General features: G+C 38.2%; 2 protein-coding genes across 6 annotated transcripts in view; one reads left to right on the top strand and one right to left on the bottom strand.

Annotated features, from left to right (window-relative positions):
- LOC127971362 (dystrophin-related protein 2-like) overlaps positions 1-16505 on the top strand; it is a 126300-nt gene extending 109795 nt beyond the window's left edge. For 4 of the 5 annotated variants that reach the window (XM_052574312.1, XM_052574308.1, XM_052574310.1 and 1 more), the window contains 6 exons: positions 4667-4732; positions 7174-7314; positions 9107-9344; positions 11572-11689; positions 11846-11979; positions 12600-16505. In XM_052574312.1, the coding sequence (XP_052430272.1) occupies positions 4667-4732; positions 7174-7314; positions 9107-9344; positions 11572-11689; positions 11846-11940 (658 nt within the window). In that variant the 3' untranslated portion in view covers positions 11941-11979; positions 12600-16505. Of the gene's footprint in view, positions 1-4666; positions 4733-7173; positions 7315-9106; positions 9345-11571; positions 11690-11845; positions 11980-12519 lie in introns of all 5 variants that reach the window. The other variant, XM_052574311.1, reaches the window with a different exon arrangement.
- LOC127971365 (aryl-hydrocarbon-interacting protein-like 1) lies at positions 13620-25404 on the bottom strand. Its single transcript, XM_052574314.1, has 8 exons — positions 25063-25404; positions 24400-24579; positions 23698-23886; positions 23261-23437; positions 23009-23150; positions 20475-21019; positions 17915-18056; positions 13620-17351 (listed from the first exon to the last, which is right to left on the bottom strand). Exons 1-8 carry the CDS (start codon positions 25156-25158, stop codon positions 16657-16659), a joined length of 2166 nt encoding a protein of 721 aa, XP_052430274.1. The 5' UTR covers positions 25159-25404; the 3' UTR covers positions 13620-16656.
- Between the last annotated feature and the right edge of the window lie 94 nt (positions 25405-25498).

Below are 25498 nucleotides of genomic sequence, written 5' to 3'. Positions count from 1 at the left end.
CATCAGCAGTTCCTAGTAACACTTTTGATTGGATCTAGCTGATGGAGGTCTCAGCGGATTCAATTAGGAGTCGTCCTATCCAGGCGGTGGGGTTAACCAGGACAGCCTGCGCCACTGTCATTGGCTGAAGGACACCTGGTGGGTGAATGTGTATCGACTTTCTGCTATTCTCTAAGGCAGCCCCATCCTGCATGTGGGTTCTCAAGTCTGCTGTGTTCTAAAGTTCAATTCAGAGCTTTCTCTGGCAGCTTTCCTAGCAGCATGACATGAATGCACTTAGCACTCCTCATTACGGTCTCTATAGAGGCTCTTATGTTGCTGCTAATTCGCAGGCTGTCCTGGTAAGGCAGTGAAATTCCCCCAGTCTCTCACCTAAAGGGTAAGCCAAGGCAGGGAAAGTGCAGAGCATTGCTAAAAGCAAAGTTTCACCCCTGCAATGGTAATAGTAAGCACAGGGACCATTGTCTACTCCCTGCTGTGTTGAGAACACCTCTCTTGTGCTGGTTTAAACCTGTCTGTTCTGGATGACAGACAGAATTTTGCTAGAGGTGCAGTGTGAAGCTCATGCAAACTAATTTTAATACATTGTTGCATTCTGAAATGGATAGGAGTGCTATTTGTTGCATTGTCCAAGTTGCCACAAGGGGTGCTATATTGAGAGTTATCATTAACCGAAGACATTATAGAGCCAGTCACCAAACAATATGTGTTATGAAAAGTACTGTACAAGTAAATGTGACTTGATATTCTGGACCAGCCTGAAATGTTTATTTTAATTTATTATTATTTTTAGCATGATTGAGCTAAAGAATTATGATTTGTTACCAATGTTTTATTTTTTATTTTGTTGATGATTTGACATACACTAACCATTCAAAAGTTTGGGGTCAGTAAGTTTTTATTTTCATTTTAAGTATTGTTTGACATTAAATACATTTATAATGACAAGATTTCTATTTCAAACTTAACGTTCTTTCAAATTGTTTATTCATCAAAGAATTCTGGGGATTGGGGTGGGGAGCACCAAATCAGCATATAGGAATGATTTCTGAAGGAAATAATGTGCCACTGAAGACTGGAGTAATGACCCCTTTGCCATCATATGAATAAATAACATTTTAAAATATATAAAATAAAAGTTATTTTTAATTGTAAAAATATTTCACATTATGAATGTTCAGTGCATAAATGCAAGGTTGGTGAGTACAAGACATTTCTTTCAAAAACTTGCCCACCCCAAATTTTAAACGGTAGTGTATGTTGTTTAAATGTAAGCTTGATTTCACTTATTCTCATTTTAAGCATATAGGAGCTCTATAATTGCCTATATAGAAAATATTTTCAAGACGACCACAGCATAAACTAATACTGCTTTACTTTTGCTATTGCATTTGGTGCTGCTAGATACATAGAAATGGCTCATTTCAGCTTTAATTTTGCTTTAGTTTGACAGAAGGACTTATGAAGCATTCATAATGTATACTTTCAGGCATGGCATGTCAGTTGTATGCAGTGGTGTCAAAAGTACTGGCATTCATTACTCAAGTAGAAGTATAGATACTAGGGTTTAAAAAGACTTTTGTAGAAGTTGAAGTATCAACTCAAGCTTTTTACTCAAGTAAAAGTGTAAAAGTACTGGTTTAAAAAACTACTTAAAGTATAAAAGTAAAAGTAATGTAAGGGGAAAAAAATGCCATTAAAAACAAAAGCTTAGGCCGCACCACAGGGGCCTATTGTGCACTACCCCACCTCCTCAAAAAACATTTTTCTAAAGGCCATAGGCCATAATGACTATAATGTTATATTGAAATGTTCATGTTGAAAAATTTGGGATGCACTAGGCTTCCTGTTTCAGCCGCATATATGAAAATACAAAAATGGTGTGCACATCCCAAACATCCAATTAGGACGCAGGTGCAAGACAACTGAATGATATAGACAAATAAAGAAGTGAAGTCTGAACACTGAAAACTACTGCTTCAGAGGAATTTAATCAAGCAACGTTTCGACCTTCAGGTCTTCATCAGCCTCATATATGCCCATTTATAATGAATGCACTTTAGTACAATGCAAATACATTAAAGCACTAGAGATATGATGACTAGTTGCCAATAAGTATTGTTATGGTGCAAAAAGTCAAACTTCAGAGGCTTGTCATCAATAACTTTTAATGGAATGTTTATGTACATCCAAGATTAGCTGCAGGAATCTGCAAGGGCAATGGTCAAGAACATTGGTGTACCCAGGGCAGGCTTAGTAACAATTACTCTTGTATGGTTGTCTATTTACAGTAAACATGATAGTGCTGTCAAAATGAATGATTAATCCAATTGATTAGTCAAAAACTAAAACTGAAAAAGAAATCATAATCCTGATACCTTCTTGATTGATAGCTTCTTGTATTTGGTACATACCTCTGCTATGTCCAGTGTTCGGGGGGTAACGAGTTACAAAGTTGGTATAGCCTACTTATCACAACATTGTCAATCGCATCGTCAATCGAAAACGCTAATTTATTAAAACGTCTCGCTGCCGAGCTACCTACAGTAGCTTAATTTGTGGAGGACGAAGAGAAAGCACTCATTTGGTAAATGAGCCAGTGAGAAATAATAACTTTTAAGTAGGGTCCAGTGCCTTTTCAATACACAAAACCACAAAAAAACTATGGATAACTTTAAAGAACATTACAAATATTTAAAATAAATCCATAGCTTGTTGTGCAAGTTGTGCTTCCCTTAATCTAAGGCTAATAAATGTATTTCACAATCTGGGTCATTATTTAATACAAAAGCACACATAATGTTTCCACTGTATCTCTGTCACTCGCTCTGATATTTAGTTAACATGAGTGCTGTCTGTCACTGTCTTAAATCAGTTCTGTGAATTACTGTATGCTCATTCTTTATAAAGTAGATACAATGTCGTTTTTAAAATACAGTATTGTGCAAAAGTCTTATGGAAAAATTAGTATTTTCTCCCCAAAAAGGGTTTTAAGCCAGTTATTTATATCTTTTGCTGTAGTGTGTCAGTAGGAAATATCAGTTTGCCATTAATTTTAATAATAATCTAGTGCGATTTTGAATGCACAAGCAGTCTGACAACGGCAAAATTAATGTTTGGAAATGTAAACTGATATTTTATATAAATATATAAATATATAATAAATAACAAAATATATAAATAACTGTCCGAACACCATTCTTTTAAGTGAAAATACTAACGTGTCTAAGACTTTTGCACAGTAGTGTATGCATAAAGTACCTATGATTAAATTAAGTATATTTAAGTAAGTGTAATTAAAGTATGTGTTCGTTCATATGTGTTAAGGGCTAGATTTTCGCTGGAGGAAACGGCTGTGGTGTGATGAGCGAAAACTTTACAGATGAGAAACCGACTGCTACCTCGTGACCTTTTGTAAACTGTATTTATGACAAAGAACTGCACAGATATGGATATTCTAACAATCTATCGATAAACACATACCTTGTGTCCTCTGTTTGTTTAAGTGCGCATGCGCTGCTCCGTTCGCAGTCTGCGCCTCTGCGGATTGAAGAGCGCGCTGAAAGACGGGAGGAGATCGGTCTGCGCTGGTTTCATGTGAAATTTAAGCGGACTAACTCTGAGGCGATCGGATACCGGTTCCATACCCAACCCTACTTTTAAGAAATGTATTTTTTGATATACGAACCCAAAACTGTCTATGTCCTGGCTGGACTGTGATGTGATTTGTGTCATGTGCAGGTGCGATGGATCGCGTGCAGACCAATAGGGTGTCGGAATGGTATATGTTTATACTTCTCATCCAACCACAATCAAATTCACTACATCCGGATGGCGCGATTTATCTGGATAGGTTTTTTTTTTGAATGATGACAAGCCGGAATGAAAACAAGCCGAAATGAAATAGCAGTAACGAAGCTATTTTTAAAATGTAAGGAGTAGAAAGTACAGATACTTGCCTGAAAATGTAAGGAGTAGAAGTAAAAAGTCGGCTGAAAAATAATCACTCAAGTAAAGTATAGATACCCCAAATTTCTACTCAAGTACAGTAACGAAGTATTTGTACTTCGTTACTTGACACCTCTGGTTGTATGCCACGCAATCTGTAGTGCGTGATAAAGCACTTTTTCCTATTCTGTTTTTACTATGCCACTTGTGGCAGGGAATGCAAACTTGCAATGAGTTTGGGTGAAAATACCCAGGAGAGGCATTTATGTCATAAAAATTCATGTGACAAATGAAGTGAAAGGAGAACAGATTCTCCTCTGGCTTTGTCATGGAGAGAGAGAGAGAGAGAGAGAGAAGAGGGTGAAGCCAGGAGGCACAGCTTCAGCATTGCATGATAATTTGCCACCCAGGTTAGTTGCACACGGTATCTGAAAAGTCAGGGTAGGATAACAACATGTGATTTTTAGGTTGGTGAAACTGCTCTAAGGTGTCTCTTATGCAGTCACTGAGATGTTTCGATGAGTCACAGCTGTCATCTTCTTTTCTTCTGCCAAGCGTGTGCTATTCCGTTCCTACGCCTCTTGTGTTTGAAGCCCCTGTCCTTGCTACAGCAAACAAATTACAGTGCACAGTGACTTTGCCTTTGTACGCCTTTCTATATGTTGTGACCCGTGCTCCGTAATATGACATTTTCATTTCGTTTGCTCTTTCTTTTCAGGTTGGCAGAAATGGAGAACCAGAGCTGTTCCTTTTTCACTGACAGTCTCTCTCCAGATGAAAGTTTGTGAGTACACCACCTCCCACACACACTGGAATCTGTCACGGCCGCTAAGTCCCCGTGCATGGGTGTGTGGATGTGTGCATGGCCATGCATGCATGCCTTCATGTTTGGTGTGGCTGGGCAGTCACATTAATTAAAAAGATAATGAAAATGACCCATGGCAATGTGTGGGTTCGCCCTCCATCGTATTAAGTCTGTGTGATTAAGGAGCACAACAGTAGAGACGAATAGAGTAGGCTTTGATGCTGACAGGAGGGGGAGAGAAAGAGAGAGATTGGGCTATTGAAATGCTACCAAACAAGATGTTAAGAGCTGTAGGCCAGCGGACAAGGAAAGCCACTGAAATAAGAGCATATATAGGTGAAATTAGGTGAGCCTGCCAAAATCAAAACTAATAAAAGAGGTCAGATCATCACAGCCCAGAGTCATGGCTGTGCATGCTTTGTGCTGGAAATGGCTCTGTGATTTAAAGAAATAGTTCACCCAAAAATAAACTCGTCTTCATGTCGTTCCAAAGCTTTATGATTTTCTTTCTTCCCTGGAGCACAAAAGAATCGCTTTTCAATGCAATTACAATGAGTTATCCGGCTTTAAAAAGCATGTGAAAGGACAATTAAACCATAAAAAAATGTGGTCCACATGACTCACGGACTGTATTCCAAGTCTTCCGAAGCCATACGATAATCATTAGGCACACACAAATTTTTTTGCTTTTTAATCATAATCTTCATCGCAACTGTTGATTGTGACCAGGTCATTGAGTCGTTTTGTGAACGGGATCCAATGATTCTTTGAAAAGGTTAATCTACTGTATGAAGAACAATTCATAATAACTAATAAATTAAGAGAGTTCGTATTTGTTGTAGAATAAAATAATCTGGATATATTTTAAATTAATAATAATTTGTTTCCTAGAGTAAATAAAACCACAGAAAAATGGGCTTGGGCGTAGCTTGACATTTGAGTTTGATGGACCAAACCGAGATAATTTTTTCAGTCACACTTTTAAACACATTTCTATTGTAAGCCTAAAATTTTACACTCTGTGTAACTCAACATTTTAATGCATGAAAATACACAACACATGAATTGCTGCGCATTTACTTGGGCATGATTCACGTTAAAAGCACACAAACACTGTATATTTAGTAAATCTTACTGAAAACAGGTGATTAAGCAGTTTATATTGTACAAAATTGTGTTAAAAGGGATAGTTCACCCAAATTTTTTATATTTTTATATTAACAAAATAACCAAAATATCGATTCAAACAAACAAACAAACAATAATCAATATTATCAATAATTTACAATATAAAAGAACAGGGCCATTCCTATATAGTTCAAATGTCAGAAGAAAAACATTGCCATGCATCAATAGTACCAGGTTTCTTGGGAAATAGTTGTGATTAAATCTGAGAGCTTTCTGACCCTGCATAGACAGCAATGCTTACATGTTCAAGGCACAGAAAAGTAGTAAGGACATTGTTAAAATAGTCTGTGTGACATCAGTGGTTCAACCGTAATGTTATGAAGCTACGAGAATACTATTTGTGAAACAAAGAAAACAAAAATAACAACTATATTCAACAGTTTCACTGATGTCACACAGACTTTTTTGTCGATATCCTTTCTATGTTTCTGGGCCTTGAACGTGTCAGTTGCATTGCTGTCTATGAAGGGTCAGAAATCTCTCGGATTCCATCAAAAATATTTTAATTTGTGCTCTGAAGATAAACGAAGGTTGTATGGGTTTGGAACAACATTATGGGGAGTAATTAAATTAAATTTTTTGGGTGAACTATCCCTTTAATAGTTTTTGGAGAACTGTTCCTTTAAAAGGCAAAGATAGACAGTGCATCAGTGAGTAATGCATTATATTGGTTTGACAGGGCATAATGTGGCATTTGAGTGGCTTTTACCAAATCTTCCTCATCCAGCGGTCTGTAAATGGCCTTTGTTTACTGATGGCCCATGTAATGGCACCTGTATAATTACAGCAGAGTGCATAAAAACAGCTAGTTTTTTATTATTGATGTGACTAATGTGAGAGCTGTGGTTATTTCAGTGCTTCCTGTGTGTAGTGGTAATTTGTTTTTGCTCCTGTGTGCCTGTATTTTAGCTTCGCCTATTTAGACCAAGAGTGTGCGTGTTTATATGATCGCCGCTTGTTCAGCATCTACCATGTTGTTTGTTTTATGGATGATGGTGTGTGTTAGTCTGTGTTTGCATACACTCTAAACATGCCATCCGCAGTTTATGCAAAACATGCGCGCATGTGTTTTGTTGATATGCCACTGCTGCACTGTGTGCATATGGCTTATGTACCTGCTGCTTCTGTGCATGCTTGGTGCTGTGTGTGTGTGTGTGTGTGTGTGTGTGTGTCTGCTGCGTGGCACTGCTAATGAGTTCAGTGTGCACTGTCTCCTGTGTGGGGGGACTCAGGGATGAAGATCAGTACCTCCTACGTCACTCCAGCCCCGCCCTCGAGCAGGACTCCCCCCATGGCCACCTGCTGGCCCACCTGGACTGCCAGGACCGAGAAGAGCTGCAGTGCACCCTCCAACGCCTGGAGAACGAGAACAGGTGAGGGCACAGCCAGGGGCACATTCACACTCGAAGCTGAAATATGTAAATTGTGCAGTACTAATTTAAATTCCAAAAAGAATTAGAATTTTAGATTTTTGAAGAACATGGGAATGATATTTAACCATGCAAAAGTTCCTGCCGAGATGCTAAGAGGGTAGCTAATCAATGCTTTTTGGTTGTTAGTTCAATAAAAGGTTTGTAAATAAAATGTATACACACACACACACAAACTAAATACTACAAATCTATAAAAATACATAAATTACCCAAGAAATACAATAATAAAACCACTCTTAATATTTTCTGCACTTTTATCTCCAAAATAAATAAATACTGAAATAATTTTGTGGAGAATGGTTTCACTGAGGGTTATGCTGTTGTTTTAAATATTATAAATATTATTTATCTTTGCAATTGTGACTCTGAAGGAATTGTGTGATGGACTGCACTTTGTGTTGGCCCTTTAAATTTCACAGCTTTCCAGAGGATTAAGATACTGTAGAGCTAATAGTTTTTAATTAGCTGAGATAAAATGTGTTGCTGGGAAACTGTAGACATTATTATGATTATGATGGTTAGTCTGGGTCAAAAAGAGTAAACTGAATGAGGTGTGCCCTTTAGACCTTAAATCTGGTTCAAACATTCGTCTATTAGGTCCACCATTTTATTTCATCCTAAAGGCTGTTACACCTGTGAGTCATTTATGAGTTTTGTCTTCGGTGTAAATCCTGACCTTTAAGTCATGCTCTCATGTGGTCTTGCTTTGTTATAGGTGAGTAATAGGTCAATAAAGCAAGATTAATTGTTAGTGTCTGCAGGGGATCTGCAACCTTAACCCCCTGAATAAATCAGTCATTATTGGGATACAAAGAGCTGAGTAATGGCTTCTCTGTCAAACACTCATTTTGTGTTATTTCTTTTTGTGTTATTTCTTCAAATCAATTTTATTTTATTTTAAAGGGTCATAATAACAATTTCCCAACAAGAATATATATTTTTCACAACCCACCCAAATCCAACCGAACTTATGTGCTACAAATAGAGAAATAACAAAATAATAAATATTTCCATACACAACAATACAGAAACTGGAATATAATAAAATAAAACAACTAAAGAGTAATTATTAGAGTATTTTCAGCAATTCAAATATTAAGCAAATTATGCATAATTACATTCAGATCATTATATATTTAATATTTATTAAAGTATTAAAGTTATTAAGTTATTAAAGTGTTATAAATAATAAATGTGTAGGTAATATATATAGATGAAATATGTAGATGATATTTATATGATATAAAACAACATTTTAAAAAGGAAATTTAGAAGGGAAAAACACTTTTTTTTGCTTAAAGGAAAAATCAATCAATTGAGAAATCAAAATTCTATTTGTTCTTTTGATTTATAATAGTACGTTTAAGGAAGTTATACATTTCAGAACTCAAAATTTTCTAGCTAATCTAAAAACTGCTTATATTGAAGCCATTTTGCCACACTTTAATAGTGTGGCTAAACACTGTCTGTGCAGAAGATGATCAACGCCTGCTTCTGAATCACTGCCTGTTTAGCCCCGCCTACCGATTCACACACATAGTGTAAATAACGAGAAGCAGAAGCATATCTATGCAGAAACCAAACGATAAACTTTATTTACCTGAGCTTTATTTTCAATGAAGTGCCAGAAACTTGATTATATCACATCTGTAACAACTTTTGTCTAGATGAAGCATCTATAATGACCTAAATCTAAATGATGATGATGATGATGCTCTTGTCTCTCCTGCAGGGTGCTGCAGGGCGAGTATCGGCGGCTGAAGTGGAAGCATGAAGAGGCAGCAGCTTCACCCCAGCTGCTGGAGTCGGGTCCCGGTTCACCGGCCGGACAGCAGGACGAGGAGCTCCTAGCCGAGGCTCGAGTCCTTCGACAGCACAAGACCCGTCTGGAGACACGCATGCAGATTCTAGAGGACCACAACAAGCAACTGGAGTCCCAGCTACACAGACTCAGAGAACTACTGCTGCAGGTGAGATATAGCCTAAAACACATGAAAAATGAGAAGTATACCCACAGTGAGAACCAAAGCGTGAGCCAGAATAGATTATTATGATAGAAACGTTGAAGGAATGGCGCGTAGGGAGTTATTTTATGATTACAGCTGCACAGGGAGGACATGAACAGGTAAATCAAAGCCTTCTGCGCTGGAGACTTTAATGTTAATTGTTTATGAGTTTAAAGGATTGTTTTGTGCTTTAAAAACAGCCACTGTGAGAGAAATAAAGATGGGCTTACAAAAAGGTAAGGGAGGCAGAGGGGGAAAAGAAGATTTGTTTGAAGCTCTCAGCAAAAAGAGTAGGAAGACAACTGAACAGAGGAGGATAGACTGTATTATAGACTGCCTTGATGTACCACATGTAGAAGGGTAAAAGCGAGGCAAGAGATGCTTACTAATGCAGGTTCAGTGAGGACAAGGTGACAGAGAACTAGAAGAGTTTCAGGTGAAAGGAGAAGACATGTGGAGACAGAAAGATTTTTTTTTTTTAAAAGTAGCTATTATTGAGACATGAAAAGAGATGGAGGACGAGAGACTGTAGGAAGACATACTAACTTCTGGTAAATTGCAAAAATGGGAAGGAAGAGTTAGAGAGAGATTATATATGAGGAAGAACACCATTGATGGAGAGGGAATCATACAGGTGGAGTTCGAGCTCACATACATAGAGCTGAAGGAGCAGGATGGACAGAATAGAGTGGGCAGGGATCCTTTTCTTTAGTGAAAGAAAGACAGAAAGCAGACTGAGGAGGGAAAAGAAAAGCACAGGCGGTGCTGAGTGAATAGGATAAGAGGTGGTTGTGCAGAAATAAAGAGAGGTAGTGCTGCAGAGATATGATTGGCAGGCTGGATGGAATGAGAGAGCCGAGCAAAAACACTGAGGCTGTAGCTGTAGGTGAAAAGGAATTAGACGGAAATAGAGGGAAGGAACGAGGGGAGAGAGATCGACTTAATCTACAAAAACGAATGAGAGATGTGTCATGGGGGAAGCAATAATGTGCTGGGATTATGGAGATTCTGCACCCCTAGAAAGTCACTGGGAAAGTTACAGTCTTAACTCTGTGGACATCTCTGTAAAGCAATAAAAGAGTTCAACTCAGAATAAATTTGATGTATTCATGCAAACAGCCTCAATTCAACTCATCTGCCTGTGAAATGGAAAAAAAAAGAAAAGAAAAGAAAGAGGCGAGTCATCTCTGAGCTTCTTATAAGTTTGTTTCGTCCCTCAAGAAAATACACAGTCTTTGTAATGTGTGAAAAAGGGGCCAAATCCCTGGTCGATAAACGCCGAAGTTTGGAGTTTTGGCAGCATTTGAAAACTTGTGACTGTTTTTCTCATCAGAGAACCCATCAATAATGTTTTCAGTTTAGAGCATGGTTAGACTAGCATATACTGCACAATATATACTGTCTAATATTTATTAGTATACAGTTATGCACATCTGTTTGTAAGTGCATTATATGTACAGTTTACAAACTATATATTTAATAAGTATTTCAAATTAAATATGAATACTTATTTATAAAAAAATAAATGTTTTAAATTAAATTTAGAAAAGTAACTGTAATATTTTTCAAAAGGGTTGGTAAGATTATTTTGTAACACTTTAGTATAGGGACTGATTCTCACTATTAACTAGTTGCTTATTAACATGGTTATTATTAACATATTGGCTGTTTATTAGTACATATAAAGCACATATTCTGCATGACCATATTCTATATCCCCAATCTTACCCAATACCTAAACTCAACATCTACCTTACTAAATATTAATAAGCAGCAAATTGGGAGTTTATTAAGGAAAAAGTAATAGTTAATGATTTGTTAATAGCAAAAATTGGACTCTAAGATGAAGTGTGACTGATTATTTTCAATATTTTGAAACAAGTCTCTCAACAAGGCTTTAAAATAACAGTAATATAAATGTAAAATATTATTGCAAATTAAAATAACTGTTTTCAGTTTTAAAATGACTGACTATCTAATAAACCAATAATGGTTTAAAATGTATTTGAAAAAAAAATCGTTTGTAGCATTATGAATATCTTTACTGTCATTCCTCATCAATTTACTAACCCCAAACCTTTGAACGGTCATGTTCATACTGCAGAAATGATAGATTAATGAGGCTGGATCCTATTCTGAAGTTTTTTCAGTAGGATTTCTTGCTCTCTCATCATTTTGTCATGTCTACCAGCCCAAAGACGACTCGGAGGCCAATGGCTCGGCTCCTTCTTCTCTATCGTCTCCTGTGTCAGGGGGTGGCCACCAGGGGGAGCCTCCCAGTAGAGAGACCACGGACACCGAAGCTGCAGGTAACACCTTGTTTATAAGCTTTGCTGTCATCCTGCCAACACGGAACCATATTGGGATTCAAAGGGATGTGACTTTAAATAAGGCTTATATTTTGCTGTAAACCTGTGACGCTTTTAGTTGAGGTCATGTTTATTGTAGCATTTAACATTGTGTAGGTGAAGATCTGGATCATGAGCAGGACACCGTACTGCAGCTGCAGCAGGTGATCGAACAGCTGAGGAACGTCTTCCCGTCTGAGCCAGGTCCATGAGGAACCGGAAGCAAAACTCCCAGGCCTATAATTGTGCAGGTTTGTTTATAGTTTCGTTATTTATTTATTTTTTTTGTATATAAGGAGATTTTCTCCTTGCGTCGTTGAAATAATTAAACAGAATCTGTAAGTGAATAGTGACTTATACTACAATAAAAAGCACTAGAATTGTACTGCAAACATGGCCCATATGACTGTATTAAAAGTCTTCTAAAGCTGTATGATAAGATTTGAGTGAAAACCAGAAAATCAAAAGTTGCTAAATTCTCAATTTAATTAATTTCTCTTTCAAACACGTCTCCACTGGCTACAATACACTTAGGAACCAATAATATTGCATACAATTCATTTCAAATCTTGCATTTGAAAGCTAAATCTGTAAGACATTCAGCAAAAACAACTATCAGTCAGTTCTTCAGTAGCAAAGAAAGTCCTAGAGGTTTATTTTTGGCTGAACCATTTGTTTTAATACGCGATGTAGATGCAGTACTTAAAACTCAACTAAAACTACCTGCTGTCCAGTGTGTTAAAGGAAGCTACATTTGAAAACTTCTTTGATCTTTGCATTTGATGTTTCAGGTTTCTATTGATCTGTCTAGATGATGTAACACCCTTCTTAAATTGTTCAAGCGTCGTGTTGCTCATCTTACTGTGGGCAGGGTCTTGAGAACGCGGGGCTGGCGAATCCATGGACAGACGAGGCGGCAGGGAGAAGAGTTTCAAGACAAACTTCTCAGCCTGGGGCCATTTGCCAATCCCAAAGAGCTGTGGGATATCTGAGTGCTAACTAAACAAACTAATGTTTACATGGTGCCAAAGGCCTGCTCTGATCCGGACACTGTGCTAACCCGTGTAGTAATGCAAAGTGTGTGGCTTCATCAGTACAGCACAAGAACCACAAACAGGACTTACAGTTCACCACGCAGAAGGGGGATCTCACCTTGTGCCAGCAACTGCTGTGTACTCTTTTTTTCCGTTTTGAAAATGGTTTATTATTTTCTGTGACTCACTTATGCACATAAATACAGATATACACATATACCGATTGTAAGTCATGCTTGGCAATGCGTGGCCCTTGTTCTGTGAAGCAGAAAAGAGCAGATTCCCTTGAACTGTTGGGACACACAGCAAGCTTACATTTACACTGTAAGGACGACACGTCTTCTGTTGAGGCTATCATTTATTTATATGCCAAAGTGCCCATGAGCATTATGCTCCTGCCCTTATATTCTTTCTCTCTTTCAAATAATAAATGCATATGTACACAGACACACACTGCAAAAATCATTTTCTTGGTCAGTATTTTTGCTTTGTTTTAATCACAAATAATACAAACAACTTTCAAACAACATTCAAAAGTTTGATCCAGTAAAATATTTTTTTTCTTTTGTAATCTCTGTTCATTAAATAATCATCTAATTATTAAACAGCACAACTGTTTTCAGAACTGATAATAAGAAACGTGTCTTGAACACTAAATATGCATATTAGAATGATTTCTAAAAAGGATCATGTGATGTGACAATGAAAACTGTAGTAAAAAGCTGCTTAAAAATTCATTCATCATTTAATTTTAAATAAATAGTCATGTTAGTTTGTAATAATATTTTACAGTTACTGTTTATTCAATAAATTCATGGTAAGGATAAGAGGTCAGGAAAAAAAACATAGAAAACATCTTACCAATGCCAAACTCTTCAAAGCAAGAGTGTATTTATTATAGTGTGTAACAGAGAGCAGCTTATGTTTCCTAATTAAACTGGCAAAAATGGATTTCTTCATCTCAACATATGCCGTTTTTTTTTTTTTTTTTTTTTTTTTTTTAAACCAAGGTGAGTTTCAATTAGTTTCAGTGGTAACATAAATTATTCAATGAATGTTGTCAGTTGAGCACAACTTTTATTGAATCCAAAACATTTCTAACTAAATATAGTGAGATTTATGCTTAAACCAAGGAGGGGGAAAAAAATTCATTAAAAAATGTATTGACTGAGATCACATGTAATCCTAAAACTGCTTCTCAGATAAATGTATCTTGTTTTTAAGGATGTTTAGATATTTCCTTTGGATAACGTGACAAAACCTTGATTAATAAATTGATTTTTTTTTGCAGTGTAGCCACTAGTACAGAAAGCATTTATTGAGGAGATGAGCGGATTTCTCAGCTGTTGGTTTTCAGGTCACAAGGGAAAGGTCTTTCAGGAATGGAGATTTGTTGTGTTGTTTTATTGTCAGAGCACTCGCCGTTAAATTACAGCTGTCCAGCGTGGCGTGAACAAGAAGGTAGATACCAAATAAGACGAGTCGATGCCAGGTTCGGCCCTTTTCACCTTGGCTTGGGAAAGTCTTTTACACTCAAGTCACAGCCTGACTCATTTTAAACCCAGCACAGCTCTTATTATCCCTTCAGAGCTCCCCCTTATTTTTTTTTTCCTAAAGAATACCAGTCTTACATCTCACTGTATTATTGTCGTCTTCCTGATGTAAGTATTTTGTTTACCAAATGCTGTTCTCCAGATCTCAGCGTTTCCACAATCTAAGGAAGAAAATGAAAGTGAGTGTGTGGAAGGATTATTTTACATTATGCCGAAAGAGGAGGACGGCAAATGTATCACGCTCTTTGTAAACAGAGAAAGAGGGCTTTTTTTTTTTTCGTGGAGTGATTTACTGTGGGGTGTCAGATTTATATGAGCAGAGAAGATGCTGGGGGTGTAGTGAGTAGAAAAGAGAAAAAGATTGTGAGCGGGAAGAGATACGGTGTGAAGGAAAGACTGCAAATGGGAAAGAGAAAAGTGTGTAAATATTCACTGTGAAGGGTTGTGGCACTGCAGCCCCTGCAAACAGGATTGAGATGATTGCAGCTGAGAGGGAAAGAGCTGTTCTCCATTTGTTTTGGGAAACGTGTTGCAAGTATAGCGATCACTCGCTTTCCCCTTCTCCAGAAAAACACAAAGTGACCCCTGTTGCACTGTAGGTTTTGCTTGAATCCCACTGCAGCATCGCCGGCTTTCTTTCGCACGCATTCTGATCTCATTTTACATCACAGTGGCGAGCTGTCTGTTTGTTTTGATGTGGTTGCTAAGGAACTGTCCCCAAGGACACGGTGCTGCAGTTGGTCTTTAGAAAGGTGGGGTGACTTCATAATGGAGGAGATACAAATAAACATATGGAGGAAGAGAGAGGGGTACATTCGGGTCCCCTCCGCCCCATATGCCTGCCACTGTTTAACTTGCATGGCTCCTCATTAAGATCAACATCTGGTGTTCTATCCACAGCGACATCCATTTATCATTCCAGTGCTTCTTCGGGACAAAAGCACCGCACACATGCAGACGCACACATTGAAGTATGCGCATTGCGATTCGGTGTCTTTCTCCAGCTCCCTTTCTGTTCCACGCCAAACAGTCTCAGCTGATCCAGGGCTGTAAATGTGTGGATTGTCTGAAGCTCATTTCAACACTTTTTTTTTTCCCAGTATAACATCCAAACATCTTTAAAACAAGATACATTTACTAAATTTAATATTATGATTTATTTTTAGAGATAGGCCTATACTTTACAATTAAGTTCTTTTTTTTAACCCAATTTTATTGAAAGTATATTTGACATCTTAAGTAAAATAGCTTAAATTTGAAGTTTCTTTTTCTTAATAAATTTCCAAATCGTATAAATAATCTCCAATTGGGTAAGAATAAAGAATGATTCAATATATTCTCTGAAAAGAATAAACAGTTTTTCAAATAAGTGAATCGTGTCTTAAGCATATTTAGATATTTCTAATAGAAAGCGAGACAAAATGCTGATTAAGAAAATGACTTTTAAGCCTGTAGAAAGGGAGATGACTTGTTAAACTTTTTTTTGTTTTTGTTGCAGATTATGATATATAGAGCTTCAACATGGTAGCAAATCATGTAGCATTATGTAATACATGGCAATTCTTCTATTTGCAAAATATAATAATTCTCCATTCTGGCATATATGTATATCTACTATTCCTTAATATGATCTTTTTAACTCATAATTGCTCCCTTGTCTACTTTTAGAAAATGATATGTGCTGCATTTGTGAAATGTTTTCAATTACAGAAGGAAATATTTTGTGGATTTGACCGCATTGCTAAGGGCTGCCTGAGCTATATTTAGCTATCTGCCTCATTAACAAATACGCTCATTATTTTTGTTTGTGTGTAGCAGACCTGTATGTCACGACCCCAATACGTCTTTGGTTTTGCAGGCTTGTTTGAAATGTTGAACTACACAACTGGTTTAACCCCTGAACCTGTGGCATCGCCCATTACACACCATGACAAATGACCTGAATACAAATATTACGTTTTATTTGTGTCCCTGCAATATATTCGTTCTGTTTTTTTTTATGTTTTGATTTCCATGTGCAATGCAGTTTTATTTTTAATTATTAACCATAATAAATCTTAGAGTCTTAGTTTTTTGTTTTTGTGTTTTTAATCTGTACAAAATGTGAAAGGAAGGCATTTTGAAAACTGAATGAGTTACTGGCTGCTTTCTACTCATTGTGTACAAAGAAATAAATTTTTATTTGTTATACACCTGGTCTTGTTTCATTTATTTATTGATTTATTTATTTCAAATGACGCCATTTAATCTGTTTCTTTTTCTGTTTAAATGTAATATTTGTGGTGAATTTCTCCGGGTTTGCAGGTGATGTTCATCAACATTTGTCTTCTCCATCTTAAAATCAGTAGCTTTCCTCGGTTTCATCATCTCCAGTCGAGTCCGGCGGTCTTTCTTTCTGTGATGCTCCACTGCTTGCATCTTTGTCTGGCTTTGCAGGAGATTCTTGTTTTTCATCTGTGATCTCATCCTGTTCATTTTTCTTTGTAATGTCACTGGTCAGTAGAGTTTCAGTGGCCCTGCTATCTGTCTGTGATCTCTGTGTACTATCTCCCAGCACATTGCTTTGGTCTTTATCTACAGCCGCAGTTTTTTCTTGTGCTTCTTCCAGGGTCAGAGAGCTCTCGTCTTCATTTTTCTCAAAGTTTTTCTTCTCATCCTGTCCTTCATCTTTATTACCTGGTTTGACACTGCAGCTCTCCTCTAATTTGTCACCGCCGCCAGATTTTGCCAGCTGTCCTTCATCGTGCCTTCCCAACATTTTACTCTCATCTGCCCATGTCACTCCTTTCTTCATCTTCTTTCCTCTCTTGGTCTGCGTCTTCTTTTCCCACTTCTCCTGAGTGCTTGTCCAGTAGTTTTTGTTTTCATTGACACACTTCACTCTTATGTTCTCACCCATCTTCTTAATCTCCTGTTTGACGATGGGTTTGAATCTGGGATCCAGTTGCATGACCCTATTGTAATCCCTGTGAGCCTCGTCTTCGTTACATAATGCGGCGTGAGCTTGGGCCCGCTGGTACACAGCTTTCATATTGTCTGTGGTGGAGATGAAAGTGAGAGAGTGAAGACTAGGTCTTGCCACATTGCATTGGCTTCATGATAAATTATTCATTCAAAAGTAAACAACTGTTTTCACTCTTTACATAGGAGGCTGGATGGAGATACCAGGGAATAACTTAATATATGGAGCATGATCCACTGGCAAAGTGAAGCATTGAGATGTGGGCACTATAGGAAGAGTGTAGTAAATGCTAACTGACATAGCCCAAGGCTGTTTTTACTACAGACAATAATGGAGCAATTGGCCAGCTCGCATTGGGTGGTGAAGAATCTATATCTGCTGCTGCTTAACTTAAACAACATTTGTGTCTATATCATGTTCTATGCAGTCTAACCCTTCTCCTGGAGGCAGCAGAGCTTAGCCTTACCTTAATGAAACACACCTGAACCAGCTAATCAAGGTCTTTAGGATCACTAGAAGCATCCAGGCAGGTATATCAGAGCAAAAGTGTACAGGATAGGAAAATAGACTTCTAGGAGTAGGACTGGACACTCCTGGTCAATGTCTGTTTCTGTAGTAAATGAGTGTATAAGCTCACCTTTATGTTTCTTCAGCAGTTTAGAGTTGAGATCCACTACTTCTTGGTATTCCCCAAGCTCCAGCTTACACTGACTGAGGTTTAGACAGAGTGGCAGACGGACTTTCTCTAGAGATTCCCAGTCTTCTCCTTTATGTTCCACCTCAAAAACACACAGAGAGGGATGGATATGGCTTATTGAGTGCTGGTTTGCTGATTCCCCATGGGAATTTTTTTAAGCTTCCTTGTCGTTCCTGCTAAGCAGTTTTTGGATCCCATTGTACATCTCCTCTGGGATATGAGAAGGTATATATACAGTATACCATAATTTTATATGTTCTGAGGAAAATGTGAGTGGTTGTGTGGTTGATAAGGTGTTTTGAATATGGATATTTTACTGATACTGTAGTGTTTTGCGTGGCTGTTTAGTCCTTTTACACAGGTGCTGGTCATATAACTAGAATGTCATCAAAAAGTTGATTTATTTCACCAATTCCATTCAAAAAGTGAAACTTTTATATTATATTCATTCATTACACACAGACTGATATATTTCAAATGTTTATTTTTTTATTTTGATGATTATAACTGACAAAATTCAGTATCTCAGAAAATTTGAATATAACTTAAGACCAACGCAAAGAAAGGGATTTTAGAAATCTTGGCCAACTAAAAAGTATAAAAATGAAAAGAATGAGCATGTACAGCACTCAATACTTAGATAGTGCTCCTTTTGCCTGAATTACTGCAGCAATGCGGCGTGGCATGAAGTCGATCAGTCTGTGACATTGCTCAGGTGTTATGAGAGCCCAGGTTGCTCTGATAGTGGCCTTCAGCTCTTCTGCATTCTTGGTTCTGGCATATCACATCTTTCTCTTCACAATACCCCATAGATTTTCTATGGGGTTAAGGTCAGGTGAGTTTGCTGGCCAATTAAGAACAGGGATACCATGGTCCTTAAACCAGGTACTGGAAGCTTTGGCACTGTGTGCAGGGGCCAAGTCCTGTTGGAAAATGAAATCTGCATCTCCATGAAGTTGGTCAGCAGCAGGAAGCATGTTGGCTGTGGTGGATGACTGTGTTGGCCTTGGACCTCAGAAAATACAGTGGACCAACACCGGCAGATGACATGGCACCCCAAATCATCACTGAATGTGGAAACTTTACACTGGACCTCAGCAACGTGGACTGTGTGCCTCTCCTCTCTTCCGCCAAACTCTGGGACACTGATATCCAAAGGAAATGCAAAATTTACTTTCATCAGAGAACATAACTGTGGACCACTCAGCAGCAGTCCAGTCCTTTTTGAAGTGAGATGCTTCTGACACTATCTGTTGTTCAAGAGTGGCTTGACACAAGGAATGCAACAGCTGAAACCCATGTCTTACATACGTCTGTGCGCAGTGGTTCTTGAAGCACTGACTCCAGCTGCAGTCCACTCTTTGTGAATCTCCCACACATTTTTGAATGGGTTTTGTTTCACAATCCTCTCCAGGGTTCGGTTATCCCTATTGCTTGTACACTTTTTTTATACAACATCTTTTCCTTCCCTTCGCCTCTTTATTAATGTGCTTGGACACAGAGCTATGTGAACAGCCAGCCTCTTTTGCAATGACCTTTTGTGTCCTCCTTGAGCAAGGTGTCAATTGTTGTCTTTTGGACAACTGTCAAGTCTTCCCCATGATTGTGTGGGCTACAGAACTAGACTGAGAAGACATTTAAAGGCTTTGCAGGTGTTTTTAGTTAATTAGTTGATTAGAGTGTGGCACCAGGTTTCTTCAATATTGAACCTTTTCACAATATTCTAATTTTCTGAGATAATGAATTTGGGATTTTCATTAGTTGTCAGTTATAAACAACAAAAGTAAAAGAAATAAACATTTGAAATATATCAGTCTGTGTGTAATGAATGAATATGATATACAAGTTTCACTTTTTGAATGGAATTAGTGAAATAAACGTTTTGATGATATTTTAATTATATGACCAGCACCTGTATTGGCTTTAATATGGTTCAGGTCACTCCATCAAATTTGAAAGTCTGTTGAAGTGACTGCACACTTCTAAACAAGCCACATAATTTGAGACCATTCATGATAGTAACTCAGAATTAATACTTATAGGGGTTGTTCAGATTTCCAGCCTTATGTTTACGCATTAGTAACAGTGATGCTTGCCATTATGGTATCACTTGGCCATAAGAATTATCTAAAATGTGCAAACAAAATATATTATAACCTTTTACATCTTGGCTCATTTACATTTACATTTGCCCAGTACTTCTCTGATAAGTGGATGCTAGCTGATTTAGATTACCACTATCACTTGCACTTTCAGTGTAATACTGAAGTAAGAGGCTTTTTCATGGTTTTAAATTCCACTTTTTATGTGGCTGGTTACAATTTCAAATCACAGCTCCTGATATATTATAATTTGTACATTTCATTTACAAAAAAAAATAAAAATAAAAAAATCGGTGGGGCTATGTGCCTTCTATAGCTATTAAGTATATAACAAACAATTAATGCACTGATGATCTCTACAATCAATCCTTTACTGTATTTTCATTCAGCAAACTCACCTTAGTTTGGAGATGGTCTACATACTCCAGAGCCTCCTTGAACTTAGCAGTCGCCTCAGTGTATTTATGCTCTTTCACATTGAAATTGCCTTCGTCTTGGAGCAGCATAATTAGCCGTAGCATCTGCTGCCAGTCGTTGCCCTCGGTCAGAGCTGTTATCCTGTGATTGGCCTCCGCTGCGAAGTCTTCACTTTTGGTGTCATGCTTGTTTTCCTCTGCTACAGATGGGTTATTTCCCTTCTCAGCATCTTTGACCTCTTCAGGGGACTGAGAATGTTCCTCTCTGCTTTCCTCTTTTGCATCCATCTCAGAGATGTCCTCCTTCTCTGGTTCATTTTCTCTGTCTTCCAGGATCTTCCAGTACCTTTCTTTATCCTCCCAGTATTTTTCCTTCATTCTCTCAGAGAGAAGACTGAGTTCTCTTTGCACCAATCGAGACAGGGTGATGTCTAGGTTGGCCACCATTTGGAAGTCTCTCCTGGCCTCCCTCTCACTCCACACAGCTGCATAGGCCTTCGCTCGCTTATAGTAGGCTTTGACACAGTCTGGAAAAGATCAATAATGGGACTGTAATTTAATTTTCCTTTCTATTACTTACTTACTGTGGCTGCATTGTCTTTCTGAATGCTGTGTATATGCATTCATATCCATTTATTATCTTAAAAAGTGCTGCATTTTGCTTTAATATCATTAAAAAAGGAACTACACATACACTGTTGATTTAGCCCAAGTCAGACACCAAGTAAACACACCTAATCTTTGCTCTGAGTGGGCTCAAGAGCCTGGTTAAGATTCCCCATTGACGGTTCTCCCCCTCTTTCATTCGATCATGCTCTTTACTAAATCTTTCACTCTGCCAACATTTAAACAGACTCCCCCCAGCCAATGTCAGCCTCTGGCAAAAACACAACAGATTCTGTGAGCACATTTCAAAAGGATGTGCTCCCCAGGTGACACACGAGAGAAATGTTAAAGAGAGCAAAAATGGAAGATTTGAACCAAAACAGACAACAAGATGTGGTTGACACATCGGGCTCGACAGAATGAAATGAATAGCTAGAATGAGAGGGGATGGGGAAATGGGAGAAAGTGTCCTCAAAAGTGGAACTGCAGGAGGCCGAAGTCACTCTGCCGGCTGCATATGCATAAGGCTCATTAGGAGAGCTACCCACGCTGCCTCTGGAGCCACCGCGAGAGACGATACATCTGTCACTTCACATGCTTGAAGAGGGCTTACACAGACCAACTCCTGTCCCTACTCCTCATGCAGCCAGCCAAGCTTAAACAAACCCAAACCACCGAGGACGAAGATTACTATGCATGCTGCCAAGTGTAATTATGAATGTGAATGCAACTGGATTATTTATGATACTCAGAAAGCAAAGGGCTAATTCTCATGGTGGTCAGTAATGTTATAGGGAACATGGTGTGTTTAGATCTCAAGTTAGATGTTAAATAATAATATATATATTATTTATTTCATTAAAAAGAGTGATGCAGGAAGGAGTCCTATAACTGGATACAACTTAGTGGGTTAAGCTTAAATGCCTGAAATAATGTTTGTGGTTAACACAAAATGTTTCCGAGTTTTGTTCTATGACAATTTATTTAATCCTGTGATTTTTTTTTAAGCTTTTACATGTCTTGAAAAAAAGCAGTTGCGAACAAGTGGCTAAATGGGACAGCAGAGGTTGTCGGGGATATTAACCTTCATCTACTCACTGTCAGTTTTTACTGCCTTGTTGTGAATGTACTCATGGTCTTGAAAACAATTTTAACTCAGACTTTCAGCTTTTAAATAGATGCATTTATTCTTCCAAATTCACAAAAATTGTGTTCATTTGTGAAGATTATCTTGATGAACATAACATGTAAAGGCTCGTTCATACCAAGAATGACAACTATAAATTTAACTGTATTAGTGACCAACACCAGCAGATGATATAGTCTGTTTATTCTAAGTGCATGCTTAATGCATGCATAATTTTATAAAGCTACAAGAAAACTTTTTGGAATGACTTGAAGGGGAGTAATTATTGACAGAACTTACTTTTTTTTTTTTTTGGTGAACTATCCCTTTGAATGACCAAGCTTGTCAGCAGGACTGATTCTGAATGGATGTCAATGGTTTTTTTCATTCATTAAGATGGAAAATTTGGTCAGAAAGCGATTCCAACAATATTGTTTCTCTGTTAACTTGTTATAGCTGTGGTGTGGATTTTTAGAATGTTATCTTTATGGTTATCATCCTTGGTGTGTACGTACCGTAAGATTTGTGAAGTTGTATTGGTCATAGAGCTTATTTTCTGCAATAATCCAAAAACTGGATTACTGGTTTTTTGTCAAGGGTGATGCTAATTTACAGGTTGGCCTACAAAAACATGTCTTCCCTGCAGCGCTCTCTATACAGGGCTACTTTTAATGGCTGTCAATGGTAAGACAGTGTAGTTACAGCATCTACCAGCAGGGGCAAACTGGGTCATGCTAACAAGTAAAACCTCAACCATTTGGTTTATGCTAATAAACTGGCTTACCTTTGTGTTTGTCCAGGAGCTCTGTCGTATGTTCTATGACTTCATAATATTCCTCCAGCTCTAACATGCACTGGCAGTAGTTCAGTACAAGAGGAATGATAAGCCTGTCCAGATTAATGTAATCTTCATCTCCAGGCATCTCCTACAGAGGAAGGAAAACAAACTCAGTGCACTCATCGATGTCTGAATGTTTCTTATTGGTTTTTTCCACAGCCCCCTAATAACTTCCATGTCATTTTATTAATCCTTTACCCTGGATTGGACAGTTCGCAGCAGAACCACAGCCTCTTGGTACTTTTCTGCAGCTTCACGGAACCGACCCTGCTTGACTAGAGCGTTGCCCAAAAGATGTAGCGAGGGCACAACCTTTAGTTTCTCATCCTTCTCCATCATCCAAGACTCCCGCTGGTAAGAGAACGGGTCGCCCACCTGAGATAGACAGAGAATTGGAGCGTGCTCGTCTCGCTTGGTTGAGGATTGAAAACATGGTCTGAGAATTGGGAACAAAATTTCTTTCCTGGCGTGTAGCACTTGATTGTGTAACATTCTGTTATGCTCTGTTTGGGTTGCAGTGAGAAATCTGTTGGAGGTGGAGGAGTGGAGCTAGAATGAGTGTATGAGAGTGTTGTGCAATGGTGCGTGCATGTATTTGCTTGTTTTCTTGCACTGTTTGAGAACATCTGACCCACCGAGATTAGTTCCATGATGAAGATTAGAGGTTGAGGTGTCCTCATTATCTCATCAAGCTCTGGAAAGCCTGTCGAATGGTAGTGAAACAAGTTTCCCATGCCACACGTGTGGTTTTGGCCCTCTAGAGGGTCCTTACCCTGAGCAGCCAGTCGCATCCCTTTTGACACCATAGGATAAAGACCTGTGTGCTGCATAAAAAAAATAATAATAATAAAAAATAACATCACATGCCAGTGTTTCCTACAGAATTACCTAAGATTTCGTTTTTTTTTTTTTTTTTGCTTTCAGACTGGGAGAACCCAAAATATATTTTCTTTATGCCTTTATTTTGTGGCACATACTAACTGCACCTCATTCAATATATGTGGCAAACTCACTATTACTTGATTTATTTTGCTGTGGTGCTTGATGCAGGTAACATGACCTTTCTTTCAACTTATTTCTACATCAACCATCTAACCAGAATCTTAAGTCTCATTTGACTTGCAGAATGGATTATTAATTTCCTTGGAGTATTTAGAGAAAACAGCAAATGTGAATGTAGGAAGCAACCGAAGGTGCATAATACATCAGACAAATTCTCCTCCATTCTTATGTGAGGATTAATTAAGATCCGATTGAAGCGGATGTGATTGTACCTATAGAAAGGGAAAAACAGTGGGTGGCATAACAAGAGGTTTAGTTTGATTTCAAACACTTACAACAGCATCACACCAAAACTCCGCCACCTCTCCAATCCTCATGGAGGTTAACAGCACCTCCCACACCTCCATTTTGAACATCTTCCCCACGAAAATCTCCGTGGGACGCTTATTTTTGCGACTGTCATCAATCACGGTTCTTTCAAAGTTGTCCAACAGAGTCTGAAAGTGGAACGCCAGCTTTTTGGGTAGGAAGGCAGAAGAAAAAAGGAGAATAAGAACAGGATTAAGAAAGAGCTGAGATTTCCTGTTTAGTACGCAATGCACATCTTGTTACTACTTTGTGTTTTTTTTTTTAAGACTGTTGAAACGGACATCTTGATGCAACAGAACAGAGTGAATACAAAGCACAGCTGGTAAATTGAGAGATTAATGTTGGCATTGTCTTGGAAAATGTTTGTCATTCTTTCCAGGCCGAGGGCCATATGGCTAGAGAAGTAGGGGGAAAAAGTCACCTGGCACTGATACAGCGCTGTCCAAAACGATAGGATGCTAAACCTCTGTGCAGTTATATGCACCAAATGTTTTGCCACATAATAAAACCTTTTAATCATCAGTAGAATCACATACAACCATTTCTAATCAAAGCAAATGTTTAGACAAGAACCCGTTCAAACAAACGTCCTATCAAAAGCGCTATCCAGGACCATATGTACACCTTACCTTGGTTCCCTTAGGAAAATGTGGCAATGGTCCTTGACCTCCATGCAAAATCTTCTTTTTTACTCCAGGATGGTCAAGCAAATACGCTTCTTGCATTTTGAAGAAGAGTGTTTCTTTATTAAAACAGTCCTGATGTCCTGTAGCCTGTGAGAGCTGGTCCTTGGCAGTGTTAATTAGCAAGCTGAGGAAGGGAGACAAATCACACCCTGCAGCCAAATGCTGCCTGACTGCTTTCTGACAGATGGCTGGATTACCAGGTTGAGGATAGCCACTTTAATCTGCCTTGGTTAATCCTTCAACCCCCTGAATCTTCAGAATAATCCCCTGTAAGAAGTGAAGGAAGGGATGGGTGACCAGAGAGCGGAACTCAAGAGTATGGAGACAGTCGAGATCATTCTAGAAGGCGAGAGTTCAGTAGTCCCAGAAAGAGTTGGCT

Source organism: Carassius gibelio, chromosome B14 (genome assembly GCF_023724105.1).
Source record: "Carassius gibelio isolate Cgi1373 ecotype wild population from Czech Republic chromosome B14, carGib1.2-hapl.c, whole genome shotgun sequence".
NCBI classification, from domain to species: domain Eukaryota; kingdom Metazoa; phylum Chordata; class Actinopteri; order Cypriniformes; family Cyprinidae; genus Carassius; species Carassius gibelio.
The sequence above is the reverse complement of the archived record's forward strand: the minus strand, read 5'-3'. Positions and strand labels throughout refer to the sequence as shown.